Source organism: Ammodytes marinus (genome assembly GCF_949987685.1).
Source record: "Ammodytes marinus genome assembly, chromosome: 4".
NCBI lineage: Eukaryota > Metazoa > Chordata > Actinopteri > Uranoscopiformes > Ammodytidae > Ammodytes > Ammodytes marinus.
Genome location: NC_137233.1, coordinates 27,373,622 through 27,397,046, shown reverse-complemented (window position 1 = coordinate 27,397,046; position 23,425 = coordinate 27,373,622). Strand labels below are relative to the sequence as shown.

Genomic DNA, 23,425 nt, shown 5'->3' with positions numbered 1-23,425 from the left:
CCATGTCCTTGAGCCAGCCGGCCAGCCAGCCAACGCACATCTGTAATCAGTCAGTGTTATTGTGGGCTGGGTTGTGTATATACATGCGTGTTTTTTGGTACCATATGAATGACTGTGTTTCATCGGGTTGCAGTGTAAAGTGGGTGAAGCGGCTCCACCCAGGGGGAAACCACCACAGTTGTGGCGGCTGTTAGCTACCAACACACATGACTTCTTCTAGGTGTGTGTGTGTGTGTGTGTGTGTGTGTGTGTGTGTGTGTGTGTGTGTGTGTGTGTGTGTGTGTGTGTGTGTGTGTGTGTGTGTGTGTGTGTGTGTGTGTGTGTGTGTGTGTGTGTGTGTGTGTGTGTGTGTGTGTGTGTGTGTGTGTGTGTGTGTGTGTGTGTGTGTGTGCGTGCGTGCGTGCGTGCGTGCGTGCGTGCGTGCGTGCGTGCGTGCGTGCGTGCGTGCGTGCGTGCGTGCGTGCGTGCGTGCGTGCGTGCGTGCGTGCGTGCGTGCGCGCGCGCGCGCGTGCGTGTGTGTGTGCAACCCTGGTATAATGTATCAGCAGTATCTTGCTCACATATTTCTCTGTGACCTTGGATATCAGCTGACAGCTCGCATACATTGTAAATATACACCATGAGTATAATGGTTCACACTCGGCCTGTATATGCCCATTAAGGCCAGGACACACCAGTCCGACATGTTCCGACTACGCAAAAAATGGAGTCGGCCGTTTCAGGAAGCTCCAATCTTCCCGTCGCGGCCAAAGAACACACCGAGACGACTGTTTATTTTCCGTACACTCGCGGGACGTATGTCTCCACAACAGCAGGCGGCGCTAATCTGTATTGTGGCCCGAAAAAATACGAAAGCCGGAAATGATTGGACATCTCTCTAGAGCATAAACTTAGATAGAAATACGTATTTATATTTATGGACCATAAGAGCACAATTTTTAGCAGAGAGTGTCGAGCATGGTGTCGAGCAGTCAACAAGGGTTGATGCATGTGAGTACTCTCAAAACGAAACGAACAAACACATTAAAACGATGGCTAGCTGTTGTTAGCTGTTTGTGCTACCCGCCTCACTTCCGGGCTTCACTGATTCGCTAGCCCTCCACCAATCAAATTGCTCCAAATGAAAGACGGTCGGCCGCCGATTGAACATGTTCAATCGGCGGCCGCCAGGCTCAAAACAAGCCCGACGACCTCTACGTCGGCCGACGTCACGGCACACACCAAACAGATTCGTCTTTTTTTTTGACGACGGCGATTATCGGGCTGGTGTGTCCTGGCCTTTAAAGATCACAGCTTATGGAGATTTAGGTAAATATCCCATCGGGGTGTGCAGCAGAGCTTAAATTAATTAGTCGACTCATTGATTGTCAATTGGCAGAATTTATATTGATATCACTTTTATAATCAGTTTAAGTTGTAATGTATTGGTTATACCTCCTAAAGAGTAACTATTTTTCTGTTTTCGTCTGTCTTTCTTGTTAATAAGCTGAATAGATTTGTGTTTTGCACGTGATGTGTCCATGGGTTTGTAATGGTTCTTTTTTTGTTGTTGCTATTATCTGACCTTTTATAGCCAAAGCAATTGATTGGTCGATCAATCCAGAATGAAAAAATAAATCAAGATTCCACCCGTGTTATGGAATATATACACACACATCTATAACAATGTTTTAAATGAATAGCTCTCTGTGAAAGTGAATGTGGTAGAAAAAAAAAAGTAGTTCTTCTTTTTCGGTTTTGACACTCACTCATATCAGCTGTTTCTTTCCAAGGAGAAAAGGCCAAGCCCCCAGTGGGCCACAAATCCACAGCTCCTTTCAGCGCCACATGCACCCCTTTGAAAAAAAACCAAAACAACACACGTCCTTATCTGAATTTGTAAAGGACTCTGCTGCCAAAGTCAGTGGAAGGTTGTCGTTGGTTGGGCTTAACTCATTCTTCCCCGACGGAGTTCTGCCTCTTTAAGAACCCCGATGCACAACGTTAAAGACGCTCTCTAGCCGATTACCCCTCAGAGACCACCACAGAGAGGGGGAGGGGGCATACTCTTTCTATACTGCAGCATATCAGCTCTTATTCACATGGGGAATGTTTGAGTGCCTTAAATTGCCCGAAACCACATCAGAATGTGTAGCCTCCATTTAAAATGCTTTCCGACCTCAAGGGGGAAAAAAAGGCCTTTTTATTCCATGCTGATCCATACAGTTTAAACCTACCGGACCTGCAGGAATGCTATATCACCTTTACCCCTCCAGTGCCCCAGAGAGACCTTTATAGGTTACTGTGTGTGTGTGTGTGTGTGTGTGTGTGTGTGTGTGTGTGTGTGTGTGTGTGTGTGTGTGTGTGTGTGTGTGTGTGTGTGTGTGTGTGTGTGTGTGTGTGTGTGTGTGTGTGTGTGTGTGTGTGTGTGTGTGTGTGTGTGTGTGTGTGTGTGTGTGTGTGTGTGTGTGTGTGTGTGTGTGTGTGTGTGTTAACCCTTATGGACTCCAGGGGCTACTGTATACGGTTCGACAGTTAGTCTTCCCAATAGAAGATTGATTAACCCTTTTAACTAGTTTCCCTTAGGCTCTGACGTCATGGGGTTGTGTTTGTTTCTGTGTGTGTATGTGTTTGTGTGTGTTTGTGTTAGTATTTGGCAGGGCTGACTCTAATCCAGATTGATGAATTTTTTCCCCAAGCCTATATAGTTTAAAACGGTTGCCCCTAGTCGTGGTATGTCATGTGTGTGTGTGTGTGTGTGTGTGTGTGTGTGTGTGTGTGTGTGTGTGTGTGTGTGTGTGTGTGTGTGTGTGTGTGTTTGTGTTTGTGTTTGTGCACACATGGGTTTACAAGTCTTGGTCAGTGTGTGTTGTCTGTCAGTCGCCTTTGTTCGGAGTAAAGAAATGGCCCCCATGGCCATTAGTGGCCACAAAAGAAAGTTGTTTCAGGTAATGGCTGAGTGTGTTCCTGTCAGTCACTTGAACACACACACACACACACACACACACACACACACACACACGCACACACACGCTTCAATTAAATCATTCTTTCTTTTTTTCTTGTGTCCATGTCACCGTGCAAAGAAAGAAATGGAGAGCAAGCTCTTACTTGACAGCAGTTTATAGACCTGCCAACCTACACACACACACACACACACACACACACACACACACACACACACACACACACACACACACACACACACACACCCTCACTCTCTTTACACTCTTAGGAGAACATAACCCAGGTCAAAGAGATATGTTAGAGACAGAGTAGCATCTGAGAAAGGGATGTATGAAGAGGGACAATCAAAGCCATTAGGCGAGAGGGGACGGATGGACGGAGGTAGGGAAGGACAGCCGGGTCATATTGATGTGTGCTCAGAGGCTGTAGCCGCTAGAAGGAGATGGAGATAAAGAGTGAGAAAGTAGAAAAAGGCAGAATAACAGGTTATTGACATGTGCTGGGCTGCAGGCAATTTAGGCAGATCAGGAGGGAGAGAGAGAGAGAGAGAGAGAGTGAGTGAGTGAGGGAGGGTGTTATCTTTTCTCCAGTGTGGATCAATCAGATGATGTAGTGATAAGACCTTGGATTACACCACCATTTACACACTCACAAAAGTGTGTGTGTGTGTGTGTGTGTGTGTGTGTGTGTGTGTGTGTGTGTGTGTGTGTACTTTCACATATGTCGGTTGGCTCCAGTTGACAAACTGAAGCCCATTCAGTCTGCACTTTAGCAGTCATTGAGTGTCTGACACGCACGCTCACACGCTCACACTGACTCGCACACATTTGGTCTCTGTCGAAAATAGAATGGCCCTAACAGCATCCAAAAGGTACCTTCTTTTGATTGACAGCTGGGCGTTTTAATGATGAGGCTAGGCCACTAGCTATAACTTTCATTATCTATTGCGCTGAGGATTAATTTTAATTAACTGATAAATCGTGTTGTCTATAGAATGTAAGAATATGTTGAATGAGAAATTCCCCAGAGCCTAAGGTTATTACTCGCCTTGAAGATATTACTTTAATGGATTCAAAGGATATAAAAACGAGAAAAAAGTCCTATTAAGATAACATCAGTGAACAATGTCCAATGTGTTATCAAACTCTTGGTCAATTCTCTGTCAGATATTGAATTGGAAGAATCCATACTGATACTAGATTCATTCTGAAAAGTAGGGCTGGCCCGAATGCCATTTTTCAGGCTTCGAATATTCGTTGGTTTTTCCGAGCGAATATTCGAATATTCGTTCCAGAAAAGCACACCATCAAAAACAACATAAAAAAAAAAATAACAATAATAATTAAAAAAAAATTTAATAATTTATTTTTTAAACGTTAATAATCCCTATATACTCCCTGGAACCGATTTTGACAGTATCTGCATATTTTGTTGAAGATTTACGCGCTCGGAGGTGAAGTAATGGATGCGCTATGACACTTAGTGATGTAATATCCTCCTAAATGAGCAATACTACTACTACTACTACTACTACTACTACAATATTACTAACTTTTATATCCAAATATAAAATAATTTGATGACATTATATTGCAGTACTACTAGCTTCTTGCAAAAAAAAAGAAATTATAATAAAAAAAAAAAAAAAAAAAACGAAGCTCCGAATACTAATTTAAGCTCCGAATACTAATTTTCCGAACGAGTATTCGAATATTAGAATAATTTGGGCCAGCCCTACTGAAAAGGTGTATAAAAGTACACATTTAAATCTGTGAGTTTAACAAACCATTCGCTTTCTTTGACCCTTCAAAGGCAGCTGACCAAATATCACGTGTGTGTGTGTGTGTGGTCACTGGTTAAGGCATCCTAAGGGTCAGTGGATTGCCAGGGGTGATGGGAACCTCTTGACACAGGAATGCTTCAGATATTGTGTCACATGGTCACCACCACCAGCATTACAATCACCACCGTGACTGAACACCTTACAACAAGCTGAAGGTTTTTTTTTCCCCGCACGGTTGGGATTTGATTAGGAAGAAAGAGAGAATGCCTATGAATGAATGAATGGCTCCTGTTTGAACAGGCTGCTGCTTAACATGTCGGATAATCAAGTCAAAAGTGTTGAAGCTTGACCGCACACACACACACCTATATAGCCCTCTGTTTGATATGGAAACACAAGTAACAAGTGGACATTTCAGTTTACACTGGGCTGTGCTGCTGCTGCTGCTTTCAAGATTTGTTTTGAGGGGGGCCTGCCCTTGGAAATCACTCAGCTAAAGCGCTTGAAGTCCCGGGCTTTATCCGGCTGCAGACCTTTATGTTTCATTTCCTGCTCTCGCTCTCTCTCTCTCTCTCTCTCTCTCTCTCTGTTTACTTTGAACTGTTGATATAAGGCTTGAAAACACAAAAAGGGGCTATTATTTGTATTGTACTGAACTGTGTGGAGCTGTGGATGTACTCAATCAGGGGAAGAAAAATGCACAAAATAGAACATTCACTGAGGCGCTTTTAGAATGATAGCCTTCATACTCAAAAAATGAATGTGAAGTGAATCTGTCTTTTATGTTACAACTTTCCAACCTGTTTGCAGTACATCACTGTTTTGTTCTCATTCGGGGAACCAAATGAATAATATAAAAATGACATCCACACAATCAGAATTGACCTTTGAACCAGTTGTATTCCCATGTCCAAAACCCTCTTGTCTGATTGTTGTCTCTTTTTTTTTTTCTTGCCATTCCACCAGCCACTGCAGATCGACGATAACTTCTGTGGCCAGGACTTCAACCAGCCTCTAGGGGGCACCAGCACCATCGAGGGCATCCCCCTCTTCATCGACAAGGACGACGGCATGACATCGGTGGCCGCCTACGATTACCGCGGAAACACCGTCGCTTTTGTCGGCACGCGCAACGGCAAACTAAAGAAGGTAGGAAGACATTTTGTATTATTTAGTCTTTTTTTTTATGTGTTGGTTTTTCCTTTTCCATATGAATTGGATTTAACGTCAGCTGTTTTTTTTGTTTGTGTTGATTTTTTTGGAGTGCTGTAGTCAAAAAGGAAATTGAACAAACTAGCCTTTTTCTGTTATTTTCAAGGACATTTTGGAGAGAGTGATAATGTGAGTCCTTTGGTCACTTTTCTCAGTTTTTTTTTGGATTGGAGAGTGAGTGGTGGTTGTTGACTTTTTGTGAAGCGCTTTGCTTGCAGCTTAATCTTTTGTGCTTTACAGCACACAGAGCTATTTGCAGGGGCACTTTTTATACTCTGGATTAAATACAGCCTTAACTCCCATTTTTTTCCTCGTGAGTGGACCATTTTCCAACTGGACATTGAAGTGCCCTCTTTAAAAAGAAAAAACCCTGTTTAGTTTTAACAAGCAATCTAAAGCAAGCGAGTCTACGGCTATACTCCCTCATTGATTGTCACGTTAGTCAAAGTCACACATAAAATGTTAGTGCTGCGTCCGAATGCACCACCTCTAATTTTTAAGAGCTTGCTTTCAATCATGGCAACAGCTATGATGACTGCTGGGTGAATGGCCTTTCTGTTCTGGTCAGCTGTGTGTAATAGGGAAACATTCAGGTCAGGTGCATAGGACAGTGGGATAGTCAAGTGAATAGGGTGAATGTTCTAATGATTTTGCATTTGCAGTTTGTGGTTTACTGATGCAGCAGCCTGTTGTAAACTTTTGTGGAGGAGTGATCTAGCTCCTGGGTAAAATGGTTGACTATATATTGATAGAACAGGAGGGTGAGATGATTACATTATTGGTTGACCAGGCTGACTTCTGCATAATTGTCCTCTGTGGTTGTATTTTAGATGTGCACTCATACAGTATGGCATAATGACGATTGTATCTATGCACCGTCCTTGTGTGCAGTCTGCTTATTTGTTTGTGTGTGTGTGTGTGTGTGTGTGTGTGTGTGTGTGTGTGTGTGTATGTGTGTGTTTGTGTTTGTGTTTGTGTGTGTGTCTATCCAGTCTTTTGAGGACGGAGCTCTCGGTGTAAACGGTAGCTCATTAGAATTCACTCCGTTTCCCTCAGCACTGCTCAAGACCTGTCAACCATTCAATATTTTGAATGTCTAATCAGCCTGTGTGTTTGTGTGCTTTTAATGCACTGTTTGTGCACGCAAGCACTGTTTGTTGTTTGTCACTCACAGTCCACACATAATAATGTGTATGTGTGTGTTTGTGTTTATTTTTTTAAGGGAGCGAGAGACGACAAACAATACAATGTTGACTAAGATTCAGGGCTGTGCATTTGTCAAAGTGACACCCATTCACTTAGCTTGGCAGAGGTCCCGTTATTTATTTAGCTATCGTTGTATTTATTTTCTTCTGTGCTGATATGCTCACTGTAATATGTGTGGAACATCACCTGGGAAAGCAATGCTACACTAGGTCGTTGAGGTATGTTGTTTTTTGTGTGTGTGTGTGTGTGTGTGTGTGCGTGTGTGTGTGTGTGCGCGTGTGGTGTGTGTGTCACACAACCGAGCCAAAGAGCCTGCAGTTTTGGCTGGCTTCTGTTTCGAAAATAAAACCCGAAAACAACAAGGAATCTGGTCTTGGAAAATTTTCAATTTGCATAGAAGGAATAATATCTAAACCTGACACGCACACACACACACACACACACACACACACACACACACACACATGCACACGCACACACACACACACACACACACACACACACACACACACACACACACACACACACACACACACACACACACACACAAACTCGCAGCACTGCCAGTTTAGGTGCAGCTATAGAAAAACCCATTGAAAGTTTTGACAGCAAGGGAGAAGGAGGGAAAAAAAGGCAAAGTAGTAAAGAGACGAATAGAGAAGAGCAAGTGAATTAGTGGCATGTAACAACACATTCTCACTCCCTGATTCCACAGACATTCATTCTCTTCTGCAGGGCTTTTGTGGGTCACTGTTATAATTGATTTTATTTGTGTGCTTATCGCACCAGTAACATATTTTGAGTCATCAGGATGCGTTTCAACATGTAGGTTGTTTTTTTAGCTTTTTGACAGATGTTTGGGAAGTGTATGCGTACAGACAATGATGCCATGATGGAATGAAATCCTCCGGAGAGCACTTGTGTGTTGAAAGCTGTTTATATAGCCGTGCCTGAGGATGTAGAATATGTGGTGGGATGGATGATTGTGCATACCAGTTTTTCTAGTGTCTGAGTATGACAGTAAGAGGATTTTTTTTTTTTTAAATATCCATAAGCATTTTGTTGCAAATCATTCTTTTTCTTCTCCAGTATGCTCCTGGAAGCTGTTTTTCTGTTTTAACTCGTATTCGTTTTAATTAATAATTTTTTGCTGGACGTAAAAAAACGCTTTGATATCTCGTGTTTTATGTCGACTCGTTTCTTCGTCTATTTTTAACCAACTCCATAGCTCAAGGTTGTCCGGAGCAACACGACGGTGGCACGAACAACGTGTTAGATGCACTAATGAAGTCCCTCTGTGCTCTGTTCGCCCGCGTACACACACGCACGCACGCACGCACCCACACACGCTCGCACATACCCACACTCAAACACACAGAGGGGAAGCTTTTACTAATGAGTCCTGTTTTGATGGGACAAAGATAGGAGAGATACAGAGAAAAGGGAAGGAAGGGAGATACATATATAGATATTGACAGATAGATGGATAGATGGGTGGGTGGATGGATGGATGGATGAAGCAGAAAGAGAGTAGAGCAAGAGTATGCGGAAGGTGGAGTAGCGAGGGAAGTGATGGAAGAGAGGTGCAACCACTGGTGTGATTAACGAATTCAAGTGGTCATCTGTACACCGCTGCGGTCAAGGACACAGACACACCTAATGTTAAAGGATTAAAAGCCTCCTTTCCCTTCCACTCTTTCATTATCTCTGTCTGCTCGGCCCTGGCCCTGCCATTGGTCACTGCGTGTGTCTCTGTTCATCTGTCAGCACGCCCAGCTTTACATGCCGTTTACCATTTCTCACTCCATCCCTTTTTCATTTATCTCTCTTTCCATCTGAAGAAACTACCTATTGTCTGTGTGGTAAAGCAGTCAGCAGATGGACATTCACGTGAAATTCTGATTCTTTTTCGGGGGCCACTCCTGCATTTTAAGGCACTGTTGAGCATTGACAATGACAGGGGCATCCACCGTGACACACACACAAGCAAGCATGCATGGACGCGCACACTCACACTCACACACACACTCACACTCACAACACACGATCTCAATAGGTGGCCCGAGGACAGCGGAACAAAAGAGAGGATCCTGGTCGATAATCCAATACCTATTGTAAAGTGCTTGGTATGACGCCCGGCTACACACACACACATTTTACACACAAAACAAAACGCGGTTAGGATTCCTCAGCTGCGCCCTTCATCTGGGGGCTGATTTTGAAGCCATCTGCTGTGTGTATGTGGCCAGTGTGCCAGGTGGTAGGAGCCCTCTGTGCCTGGTGTGTGTGTGTGTGTGTGTGTGTGTGCCCATTGTGGCCGTGCAAGGCTCAGGTGGGTGCTATGATGGTAAGACGCTGCCCAATGTCCATTCATCTGATAGGGGCGTCGATGAGGCTAACCCAAGGCTACTAACACAACCCCAGGAACAGACTGTAACAATGTGAGAGCAGTTTGAATGCCTAGTTAAACAAGTATAAAAACATACTGGAAAGATGAGATGATTGTTCTGGCATGAATCCAAAAGATTTAGTAATAAAAGCCCTTTGGAAAGGGGCTTCCTTAAAGGTGCAGTGTGTACAATTTAATGGCATTTTTCAGAACAGACTTGGTAGAAATGGAGTGAGAATAAAAGTTATTTTCTTTTAATTCCCTTAGAATGAGCCTTTTATATCTACATGAGAGCAGGGCTTGGCACCATGGATGCTGCCATAAAGCACTGAGCATGATTCTACAGTAGAACACAATGGACAAACGCATTGCTAAACTAAGGGCCACTCTAGCGTCTGTTATTATTCAAAAGGGAGGGGTTACCTAGGGGGAGCGTTGTATTTTAGAACTTTCTGCACTAGATGCCACTTAATGTTCAGATATTACACACTGCACCTTTAAAAGCGGAAGGCAGCAGAGTACCCATTGGTCAATGTGTGTGAACGTCTCATAACCGAAAGATAACAGCATTGACCTCTGCACTGGCCAAAGGGTGTTTCCGTAAATGAATTAGCATTGCTTTTGGCGAGGTGTCCTTGAGCATGATGGAGCCTTATCTCTTCTGTTTATCGTTTAAAAAAAAGGATGCGAGGATGACCGAATGATGAGCCCGCGCAAGCTACAATCTGAACATGAAGTGCCAGATGGGGATTTGATATGTAATGGCTGCTGCTAGTACACACAGTTGGCATCTCTGTAAGCACACAGTTGCTTTTTCATGACATCAAATTCAATGGGTTTTGGCGCTAGTTTTTATTTGATCAAGATTGCGCAGAACCGTTTATTAAAAAAGAGGCAATAGAGAAGAATATCTCATTAAGTCAACCAATACACAATAATGACAAGAGGATGGATAGCCGTTAAAAATAAGAGAGGGAGACCACAATTGCACAAGATTTTTAAGGTGTTGGCAACACCGGTTGCTCAATTATATATTGTAGGCCGGAGCTTTACTCAAACTGAAACAAGCATTATGCAGCTATACGATTACTTTAAAATTAATATGCTGTGAAAAAAGTTAAAAAAAAACATCTGAACCTCCATAGAAATGTAACCTTATCCAACACGTATACTATTAAAGACAATTGTCCTACTCTAACATCCACTGTGTATTTGTGGTTATTACACTGGCCACTCAACGGCCAGGGGGGTTAATAACAAGTGTCTGTTTGTCAGTTGTGTGTTTTAATGACTGTGTAAGGGGGCACTAATGTATTCCACTGGGTCACCATCAAGAGACCATGTCATGGTGTAATTGACTGACGATTGTTATTCTACAGGTGCACAATGCTGGCCTGACAAACTCCCTTGTGTGTGTGTGTGTGAGAGAGCCTGTGTTTGCCTGTGGTTTGTTTTTAAATGTCAGTGTCCACCTCTAATCCTTAAACAGAGAGGACCTCCACCCCAAACAGAAACAAATACACACACTGTTGGAACACACCGATAGCCTTGTAGTTGTTCCCAGTCTTTCTTTCTCTCTGTATGTGTGGGTAATCTTTCTGTTTGATGAGATTCTAAATTGAAAGTTCTAATCAGAAAATATGGCACTGAGACTTTGACACTTTGACTGTGTGTGTGTGTGTGTGTGTGTGTGTGTGTGTGTGTGTGTGTGTGTGTGTGTGTGTGTGGGTGTGGGTGTGGGTGTCATCATTTGGCCAAGCCACGAGATGTTTGGCCCGGGCAAGCAGCACAGAGGCTGGCTTTGTGCAGGCGTTTGGTAGCCCCTCGGTCATTAGTTCACACAACTGCATGCGGTCAGACACACACACACACACACACACACACACACACACACACACACACACACACACACACACACACACACACACACACACACACACACAGAACGGATGAGAAAGAGACGTGGGAAATGGAGATGTAGAGAATGATGAAAGGGATTAGATACGGTAAAGAAGAAGGGAATAGAAGTTCAGCCCGAGACAAAACAGATCATTTACACTTTGCATTTGACACCGAGTTTTTCCACCTAATTTAGCTCTTTCCCAGAGTGTCATCAGTCATCCAATCTTATCAGGATGTTCTCAAATTAACAGCAAAAAAAACCTGTCTTTCTCTGCCGCGGTTTCATCTCTCTGCTGTCAACACAGGGGTCTAAATGGCGTTTTTCCAATTTCATACAGCTACGTTAAGCCATAATGTGCGTGTGACAAGCCAAGCATACATCGTATATCTTTTCTCTTTTCTCACCACGAGAGCCCCCTCCCTCTTAGCACGCAGCCTGGCATGAAATCAAACTCTATCAAATGAACTGGCTGGCCAAGCTAGCTTTGCGTACTCAAGGCTCCAATGTTTCCATACGCCTGTGTGTTATCCCAGCCAGCGCCATTGCAGCGCTACTGCTGCCACAGGTGGACAGTGTGTATGTGTGTGTCTGTCTGTCTGTGTGTGTGTGTGTGTGTGTGTGTCTGTGTGTGTGTGGAAACTCTGCATATTTTGTCTGCGTTTGAGAATGAGCACGTCCCCATATGCGTAATGCATGCGTGCGTCCCACTGGTATGTGTACTATCAATTATCTCTCTCTCTCTCTCTCCATTGCCAACCCGAGTCTTTCTCCCATCTGTTATTGTGTCCTGTCGTGTGGCTACACTCAACCTAACTAAGCACACAACATCTCCCCACGGGGACACACTCTCACGGACGGACGCGCACATATTCATACACAAGGACACCCAACGGCCCTCGCAAGGTGTCACTGCAGACTTTCACAGATGCGTGTGTAGATTGTTGGATATCATAAGCTTAAAACAATGTCTTAAAAGGCATCCATAACTCTTAAGCCTAACTAAAATAGCCACTGTAAAACCACAGTCATGAATTAGTAAAAGGAATCGTCCACCATCGCCTCTCTTTCTTTCTTTCTTTCTCTCTCTCTCTCTCTCTCTCTCTCTCTCTCTCTCTCTCTCTCTCTCTCTCTCTCTCTCTCTCTCTCTCTAGTTTTTCTCCATTTCATCTGCTGCTCACATATTCTCTTTCCGCTATGTCTTTCTGTCTCCTTTTTGTGATCAAAGATACCTCTCCCTGATAATAGCTGAGCTTTGTGTGTGTGTGTGTGTGTAGAGATTGGATGACGTGATAGCAATTCTTCTCTAATCATTTTTTTCTCATTAAAAGAGAAGGGCAGAGCGAGCGTGCACACACATACAGCGTTTAGACATCGGAATGTACATACATGTTAGAAGTTTGGATACACACACTTTCACAAATGGGTTGTAGCACTCAGGTTACACCTTACACGTGAAGACAGTAATGAGGGGTCTTCTTAAAAAAAAAATGTAATGCCAGCCCATCTCACACACACACACACACACACACACACACACACACACACACACACACACACACACACTGGTGAATCCACCCAGACCGTCTCATTAAACCAGTATAACACTTTCCTCCTACAGGAGCTGCCGTACTGATGCACATTGTTCAGCAAATTAGGGAGCAAAATGAATTCTTCCAATTTGATTATAATCTTTGAAAAACACAAATATGCTGAATCTGAATTTACTTAACTTGCCACCGTGACTATTACCGGACAGTATCTCCAGTGTTGTGTGCCAAATGTTCAAAGCGAAGGAAAAGTTACATGCGGTTCTGCATTAGCTTTAATACCATGAGAACAGTCCTCTGCTAATATCGGCGCTAATGCACTTTTGTCCGGTCCAACGGTGTGTGGCCAGCGCTGCGTGACACTCACTACCTCTGCGTTCGGCATCCTAATTCATTGCTACCACGGGTTAATGAGGCAAAGTGAGGAGTAGATGAGAGAAAGAGAAAGAGAAAGAGAGAGAGAGAGGGAAAGAAAGCCGGGAGAAAAGGAGACAGAAGGAAAAGCGAGAAAGAGAGAGCGGAGGGAGATGAATAATAAATGTACCATGCTAGAATCCATTTTTTAAGGGAAGATTAGAAGAGTCTGGATGCAAGCTGGGACGCTAACATGATCCAAGTGAGGACTAGGCCAGGCTGTTTCTAGGTCATCTCCATTAGACATCTCGGCATAGAACATCAAAGACCCCCCATTCGCCCCCTGCTTTTTTCATATCCTATATGTACAAAGTTACTTTTTTTAAGTATTTCTATAAATTTTACTCTCATTTCCCAAGTACTAAGTGTGTCTTAAATAGGTTTCTTATCAACCAAAGATCACATTTTGTGTATGCATTAGGCTTTCAATGCCATAGTTTTATGTTTGCTATTAGATCTTTGGTCAGATTTGCATCAGACTATCATTGGTGTTGACATATATTTGGGCCTGTAGAGAGGGAAGGAATTGGGTGGAGAGTGGGAGTAAGTGTCCTGGTATATAAGGCTCTGTCCATGCCAACTAATACAGCCAACCGCACACCTGGTGGATGGAGCAGGGCCAAGACTCCATGGGCAAGCTAACTTCTGGCAAGACACACATACGCACACGCGCACACACACACATGCACACACACGCACACTGACGCCAGAAGGCATGTCATATCTCGAGCTAACAAGCCAAAATTGTGCACACTCATGCAGGTATATACTAACCTGGACACACACTGGGGCCCATTGGACGGCAGCAAAGTGTCCAGAGGGTTAGGCATGAGTGGCACAGCGGGCACAGATCACCTTTGGCTCACAGTGGCTGTATCTCACAGATAGGGATCCCGCTAAAAACACGCCCACGCACACACAAAATGTCCCACTCGCACTCATTTCCTTGCAATTAAGCCCAGCAGCTCACACTATAGGCCTTGGCTTAGAGAGGATGGTGTCTTCAGATGGCTGTGCAGCTCTACACACAAGCACCACACAACCAAACAACCCTTTAGCCAGTAAAGTAGCAGCGATAACCGACTGTGTACCGAGAGATACACTTGCCCAGAAGTAGGACATTTTAGTGGAACTAGACGACACAGCACCACTGCTACGATTCCCATTTAAATCTCTGTATATAACAGAATGTGAGAGGGGCTTCTTCATCTCCATTATAACAAACGACGGGTGTAAATAAGTGTAACCATGTTGAGTTACTATCAAATGAGCTAATCTGCTGTGAAGAATGCAGACAGCGCTAGATACGGTTGTGCACGCATGCACACACACACTCTCCTATGGGAAGAGACTGTAGCAGGCTTATCAGATTACCCCATTGCCAGGCTAATAGATTCTTAATAGATTGTTTTTGATTAGTTCCTCTGGTTTAGTGACATTAAGATGATAAATGTTTGTGTGTGTGTGTGTGTGTGTGTGTGTATGGAGCCAAATACACATTTGTGTGTTTGTTGTTTGCCCCAGACCCATATATGTTTGTGTGCGTATAGTGTTTTATTACTTAACAGAAAATGTGATTACTGGAATTATTTTTGTGTGCTTTGTTATCACATGGCTGTCATATGCTTCAGGTGCATTTCAGGGCCACAGTCTCTCTCTCTCTCTCTCTCTCTCTCTCTCTCTCTCTCTCTCTCTCTCTCTCTCTCTCTCTCTCTCTCTCTCTCTCTCTCTATATATATATATCTCGCACACACACACACACACACACACCTACCTGTGAGTAACGCACAGAGGCACGCACAAACAACACCAAAATTCAACAGCTCCCCGCGTTCATGCTTCTGACACAGCATGGCGGCGTATCCTGCTGTTTTACTAATTACCCCCTACCCCCCCAGAGGGAAAAGCTCCGGTCTGAAGCCTTGTCACCATGTTAGCTGGCCCCAAGCCTCCTGACCACTGCTAGCCATACTGCACTGACCCTGGAGCTAATCTTGTTAGCGTCAGAGTCGGTGATAGCCAAGCGGAAAGCCAATTCCCCCATGGTTAGCCTGATGCCCTCTGGGTAAAAAACAGTTGGCTAAAGTAAACTTACTTGAGTTTCTTCTTTTGGCTGGTTTGTTATTAGTTCTTGTTGTGCAGGGCAGCGAGTGCACACTCATTAGCGAGTTGAGGATTCATTTAGTGCTAATTAAGAGCAGTAACTGTTGTTCCAGCAGGAGCGGGCTTTGGGTTTTCTTCTTGTTTTTAAACAATATCGCAGCTAGCAAAGAAACGGCTAATGACTCTATTATTGGGCGCAGCTGACCTTGTGGCTTTACCATTTCCATTCTGCTCAAAGAAATGAAGAATTAGCCATTTAAAAGGAGGCTCACTGGGCTGAGTGTTATTCACGTTTCTTGCAGAGGGTTTTTTTTTTCTTTTTCACCGCCTCTCTCTCTCTCTCTTTTCTATTTCCCTTCATTCCTCCTATCCCCCTCTCCCAACCCAGAGCCTCTCAGCAGGTCTCACCGTCTCCTGTTCACGGTAAAATATTTATCCATCCTTTTCCTCTGGTTCAAATGTTCCCAACCGACGGGAGTCTTTAATTAGTCATGTGTGCATCTATCTCCCTTCTCCCGGTCTGCCTCTCGTTCTAGTCTCTTTCACCCAGACCCTCTGTTTTTTTTCCCACACCATTGCTAGCTATTCTTTCTCCCTTTTCTCCATGGAATTAGTCATTAACTGTCTGAGTGAGCTGATTGCATCTATTCCCAAGGCTAGCATTTGTTTGTGCATCTTTCTTTCTTTTCTATCCGTCCCTCCCTCCCTCCCTCACTGCCCACCCACTCTCCAACACTCTCTCTCTTTCTCCTCCCATCTCATTCTAACTTCACAACCCCTCCCTCTGCAACATCTTTTTTTTCATGAAATAGCCTTGGCCCTGAATACTAATTTGAGTTGCGGAATGAGTACGTTCAAAAGGTAAACACAGACACTCCCAACAGTCTCCTCCACACCTTCTCCATAACATTAATTGCACGGTGTCATTCTAAATTGGCTAACACCAATTAAGCCCTCGCTATCATATTTAATTGGTCATTTATCCTGGCTACTGTTTAGAATGCAACGTCTCCCTGGAATAGCTTCGGTTGGCTTTTCAACAGCAAACACGGCCATCTTGGAGACCGTCTCCTCCTCCCCTGCGGGCTTTACAATGGCCTGGCAAGCCAATGACACAGCCAAGAGCCAACATGGAGGGTTGTGTGTGTATTGGGTGTGTGTGTATGTGTGTCTTTCTACCCTTGCGTGTCTCTTTCCAACCATCCTCACACCCCTCTCCTTCTCCACTCCTCCGTCCATGTGTTGCCGGTTGGATTAAGCTAATTAAAGCCCAGCAAACGGGGTCCCCAGAGACACACACACACACACACACACACACGCACACGCACACGCACACGCACACGCACACACACACACACACACACACACACTTTTACATGCACAAACTCATTAAAGATCGCAAGTACACAAATGTACACAATGTGGTGATGTGCAGACATACAACGACATTCACCACACTCTTCATAGACTAAAGTAGCTTTTACGTAGGGCGGGCATCATACAATACTGCAGTGATATTCACATGGCCCTTACTAAGCAGAATGTAAATACTTTATGGAGCACTTTTTTCGCATTGTAAACAAGCTCAAAAAGCATCTTAAGCGGATTTCAATGGATCTCTGTGGCGATCCAATTATTTATCATTAGTAGAAGAAGAACTGAGCTTAAGTCTGTGTAACCCCCCCCGCCCCCCTTCACAATCTGAAGCTTACCCTACATGTTGTGTCTGTGTCCGCTCCAAGCTTCACCCTAAGGTCTCCCTGCTATGCTTTATCATCCAGAAGAGCTTGGTGCTGTCTATTTATGGGTCACTGGCAGGGGAGCTAGTGGCACTGAAAAAAACACACCAGACCTTCTCCCTTCAACCTTGATTTGTGTGGGTGCATGGCTCTGAGAGAATACACTTCCTACAGTGTGGCACTTTGTTTATTACATTTATTTTAAAGCCATGATTGTGTATTATCCCTAACCCTGTGCGACTACCCACCGAAGCTTGAATATGAAACACCAGAAATGTCACAGAGACAAAAAAAAGAGGAATGGGCAGCGGAATAGATGAAAGAAATAAAGCTGAGAGACGGAAGGAAGGAAGGCCCTTCATCCTGTCATAGAGAAAGACAGGAAGAGAGGAAAGGAAACGCTGTGTCACTTGGTAGGAATTCCTTCCGGATGTTTCTGCTTTCAGGGATATTGGCGGTGTGTCTCTGGAAAACTGCCCGCTTCCAAGGAAACCTATTGGATTACTGATAACCTTGGAATGGATAGGGCCAGGCCCAGCACAGAGGGTTTGTGTGTGTGTCTGTGTGTGTGTGTGTGTGTGTGTGTGTGTGTGTGTGTGTGTGTGTGTGTGTCGGAGAGGGAAGGGAGGAGAAAGCAATGGGTGCATGGGCTTCTCCCTTACTTTGGCTTCACCTCTTCTGTTTTCTCCGCTCGTTATATTCCCCCGTTGTGAAATCAGTGACAGGTTTTGGCGCTTAATACGAGTATACATTTGGCTTTCATTGTTCTCTCGAAATTGCATTTGCCCTACCATGCTGAAGTGTGGGCATTCCCCCCCCCCCCACACACACACACACACACGCCAATGAGAAAGCAGTTTTTATTATTGTGCAGAAGATATCAGTAGAGGGTTCTTCTGAGCACACACACCCAGTAATAAGGCTCCAATAACATAGGGGTCTTTACTCCAAGTTGTCTCCAAATCCCCCAGTGGCGCGCAGGGCCTGCTCTCCTCGGTTGCCATGGCAACAGTAGTCAGGGCAGCCACGGCTAGTGGTGGATGAGGAAGAGGAAGGATGAGAGGGAGAGAGAGAGAAAGAGAGAGAGAGAGAGAGTGTGTCACAGAGAGCATTGATGTTTGCGGTGCAGGCAGGGGGATTTGAACACAGTCACAACATTGAAACTGGGTTGCTGCAACGTTGCCGAACATCAGAGTTGCATGCGGCAGCAGCGGCGCAGTGCTGGGGAATGGAGTTTCAACCGGAGCTGGAAATAAGTGGGCTTGTAGGTCATGTTTACCCATGTGTGTGTGTGTGTGTCTCTGTGTGTGAGAGGTTGTGTATGTGTGTAGAGAGAGAGAGAGAGGGAGAATGAAAGAGAGAGAGAGAGCGGGATGGAACTGCAGAGACAGCACACTCGCTCATTAACTCCCTCGGCATGTTCACTCTTCCTTCATGTTTGTGTGATGCAGAGGAGCTCTGTGTGTTTGTGAAGACGTGCTCAACCTTGCACAACACAGTGGCTGTAAACAGGATCCAGCTTACACTCTCTGTTGCTTTGATTGTACTCCCTCTTACAACCATAGGCTTACCAAAGAATTCCAAATCCATGATGCAAATGTTCATTTATTGTCACGAATTGATTTTTTTTTTAAACTGGGTATTATGTAGTGGTTGACCGATATGGGTTTTTACAATGGCTGACTCCGATGCCGATATTTAGAGATCAGGTCGACCTATTGGTCAATATATAAGGCCGACATCACATTGTTATTGTGTTATTATTTGTTTTCTTTTGCATTTGATTTAAATGACAACAATTTAATTATAATAACACATGAGAAAACAATATTGAACTTATATGAACACGTACTTAAAGAGGACCTATGATGCTTTTTGACTTTTATGACCTATAAACGTTGTTATGATGATTCATAGTCATGCTTAACCATACTAAATTATCAAATAATGACTTACATGCATTGTCTGTGCAGAGCACTAAACACTATTCTAGCCAGTCGAGAAGTCACGTCTTCAAAGCGGTCTACCCTTTGTAACTTTGTGACGTCGCATGTAACTTTGTGAAGTCACCACGCGGATGTTTCCATGTATGGTAATGCTGTCACTTCCCTGTTCGCGTCTGCCTCGCGTCTGCCTCGCGCCCTTATAGGTCCATGCTCGCGCTTCCCGCCACTGAAAGTGTTCCGGAAGGAAGGTAACCAATCACAACGGAGTGGGGTTTGCAGGAGGGGGGGGAGGGTAGCGGAGATGGCCGATGCACAGGCGGAGGGAGCGGAGATTGCCGAAGCACACACACTCAAGTGTTGACAGGACGTGCTGGATCGCCAAAATAAGAGAAAGAGCTTCCCGAAAATCTACATAGTTTTTTGTGATGTGATTCGTGTCAGGTTGCTCTATAGCAGTGTAAAACAAGAAATTAAGACCAGAAAAGTAGTATAATAGGTCCTCTTTAATAAATGTAGAAAACAAGAAATATTTCAAAACGAAAAATGTTCATTGTCTGTTGAACTTCCCTGCTGTTGGCTCTGTACAATATTGCCATGAGGGGCGTTATGGATTTCTGTCCAGCCGTGTGTAATTATAATAGAGTAAAATACAAGGCAAATATTTCTGGTTTATAAAAACAATCGATTCTAGATCAGTATTTAATAAGGAGCTCATGCTCGTTTGACATCCCATCAACAAAGATGTGAAAAGAATTACAGAAAAAAGTGTTGCAGGAGGGTGGTGGGAACCTATTCTCTCCTGTCCTCTTCTCTATCTATCTATACAGTTACAGAAGAGCACAGCCGACACAGGGATGCACAGAGAAACAGGCAGTTAGCGTCAGGACATCAGATGGGAAATCCATAGTTTCATTACAGTGGCAGTGGTATGAATGTGGCGGGGAGGCGACTGAAGCTCTATCATGGGCCCTACGGGAACCAAAATGGCTGCATTTAGCGATGCAGTGGAGTGAAGAGGGGAGCCAAGAGGGTCAAGGCAGCCGCTGGGAATGAAGCGTGTTAGAAAAGACAGAGAGGGGGACAGCCAGTTAAAGTTCATGTGCAATAATGTACACACAGCCTGCGATTATATCTCACTCACCTTTTTTTCTTGAGACTTCTGACACACACACACACACACACACACACACACACACACACACACACACACACACACACACACACACACACACACACACACACACACACACACACACACACACACACACACACACACACACTCTGTGTGTGTCAAGGACCCTCACAATAGGATTTGACATCAGGGCCTTGGGACATGACATTACACCATTTATTGCACAGATCCACGACAGAGTACTCAGTACATATACTGTAACTTACACAGTGCTTTCAAGGCAATGTGAATGGTTATCTATTGTTTTTTTTAAAGGAGAAGTAAGTGATATTTTTGTGTGTTAATATAAGTGTCAAATCACTCTATATTCACAAAGCAATCACTTAAAAAGTATGCACAGTTCATAACACAGGTCTCCCAGTCATTCAGCTTTGCAGTAATTGCTGGATCAAATGTTGAGTATCCCGCTCGTTTTTATCCAATCAGGAGACGTGCTAAAAAGAGGCGGGTCTCTGTGCCCGTGAACGATGACTTGCTGCAAAAAATCAAGGAGCACATTGAAGTCACACAGCCACTTAAAGTTATTGGAAAGGGCCTGAGGTGAGTTAATATGGGAGAGGGTAGGGCCCAGGAGTTGCAGGCCATTGTCCCCCCCCCCCCTCCCTGCAGGTGATTATAGTTAAGAGGCTGGCTTTAAGGGAAATGAGCTTTCGATTGGACCCTCTGATAAAGAGCCAGGATTATAATTGTTAGTGACCTTCCAGGAGCAGAGAAATAAAGATCAGGTGCAGACGTAGTGTCCACATTAATGTAGATTGATTTGAGAATGTTGTTTATTTGCTGAAAGTTTTGTGTCCACACACACAGTGCTTTAACAGTAGACAAATCTCCTCCTTCCACGTCTCGCAGACAGTGGCACTGGCACCTGGCCAACGACAAAACGGTGTATCACTTCAACCATTATATAGTCATATATCAGGTCAATTTGTATATATATATATATATCCTAGAATAATCGATTAATCTCAAGAACATATATTTATTTGTTCTGGAAATTCAGTTTTGTTACTGTTCTGCCTTTTATTGATTAAAAAAAAGGAAACGCTATCGCAACACTATATGTCACACTGTATAACATCAATTATATAGCAATCAGGTGTGTGTGCACGGTTTATCACGTGGCTCACTAACTACCAGGACACCGTCTGATTAGCCGTTCCTCCATCCACCTTACCTAAGAATTCTACCCCGCCCCCCCCCCCCCTCTTAAAATAATTGACAGCTGTATTTCTGTCACACTTGCGCGTGTACCTAACCAGATGATATAACGTCAAACCTCTGCAAAACAAGCCCGATTCCTCTGAGGAAAAGTAGATCACAGAGGGGAGCTGTAGCAGAGGAGAAGGAGTTGAGAGGCCACACACACACACACACACACACACACACACACACACACACACACACACACACACACACACACACACACACACACACACACACACACACACACACACACACACACACACACACACACACACACACACACAATCAGACTGATTGCTCGCGGCTCCTCTCATTGCATCATCTCTCTAATGCATTGGTCCTGCATCACTCTCTCTCACTGTGTGTGTGTGTATATATATATATATATGTAGGTGGCAGTTTTGATATGCTTGGTCCTCAGTAAACTGGTTAAAGCCACAAGGAGTATTATGTCCTATAAGTTATGAAACCTTGGATGCTCATCAAAATGTGTGTTTGTGTGCTTGGGTTACAGCCTTCTGACTCACTAGTACATCTGTCAAGTATATGAGTCCTAATATGTGCATAGCATTTATCATAGAAGGACTCTCCTCGGAGCACATTCATTTCAGAGCCAATTTCATAAGCAGTCAAACCTGGCTGGCGTCCTTCAGTGAAACAGTTTGTAAATAAATACATGGAGTATTAAATGACTGGTTGCCTGCATGGGTAGATGGCTGAACAAGTGAGTGTGCAGCATTTAAAATGCACACTTCCCAATATTGACGTACATATTTTCTCTAAACCCTTGGTTATGACACTTTTTAGAAACACACACACACACACACACACACACACACACACACACACACACACACACACACACACACACACACACACACACACACACACACACACACACACACACACAGTGACTTACTTCTTCATCCCCATCTCCTCTCCTCAGAGAGCGATGGAGCCAGGAGCAATGCAAATTGGGTAAAATGTTCCGGAAAGTGGCTTTCCCACTGGGACTTCTCAACTCCGCAGCTCTGAGTTAGCACTCTTTCTCTCTCTCTCTCTCTCTCTCTCTCTCTCTCTCACTCACTCACTCACTCACTCACTCACTCACTCACTCACTCACTCACTCACTCACTCACTCACTCACTCACTCACTCACTCACTCACTCACTCACTCACTCACTCACTCACTCACTCACTCACTCACTCTCTCTCTCTCTCTCTCTGTGTGTGTGTGTGTGCTTCACAGTTCTATAGCTCTTGCGTTTGTGGATGTGTTAACGCCAAATGTTCTGCATCTGCTTGATAAAAGGCAGTGTGTTAGTGTACGCCTGGTTGTGTATGGCTGCCTGTGTTCTTTTGTATTTCTTCCAGGCTGCCTTGGGCTACAGACCATCTTCCTTGTGGTTTTAGTGTGGGTAGGGAGAAAGCGAGAAAGAAAGTGTGTGTGTGTGTATAAAGCAATGCGACGTATGGCGGAAATTGAGGGCATCTCTCTGTCAGACCTCACCAATTAGCTGGTAGAATGGCCTCGGCTAGCTGTTAATTGCACCGTGCACCACGGACTGAGAGACATGTCGGATGGATTACAGAGCAGAAGAGAGGGAGATATTTTGTGGTGTGCTGACGGAATATGGTCTGGTATTTTATATCAGCGATGGTTCACACAGTTCCTCACAGAGCCACCGACTAATTGCCTTCTTTATGTGTTTGTTTAGAAACATACAGTATGATCCCATGCCCAGGAGTGGGAGTGGCACTATTATTACAGAAGAGAAAGGAAGAAAATAAGTCAGTCAGCAAAGTTACGTGTGTGCCACAGTTTATTCTTTCTTTTACATA

The 23,425-nt window shown here is 44.2% G+C and overlaps 1 protein-coding gene across 1 annotated transcript in view; it reads left to right on the top strand.

The window, feature by feature from the left end:
- plxna1b (plexin A1b) overlaps positions 1–23,425 on the top strand; it is a 198,523-nt gene that overhangs the window by 50,035 nt on the left and 125,063 nt on the right. Inside the window, exon 3 of the mRNA XM_080025401.1 lies at positions 5,696–5,878. Within this exon, the coding sequence (XP_079881527.1) occupies positions 5,696–5,878 (183 nt within the window). The remainder of the gene's footprint in view (positions 1–5,695; positions 5,879–23,425) is intronic.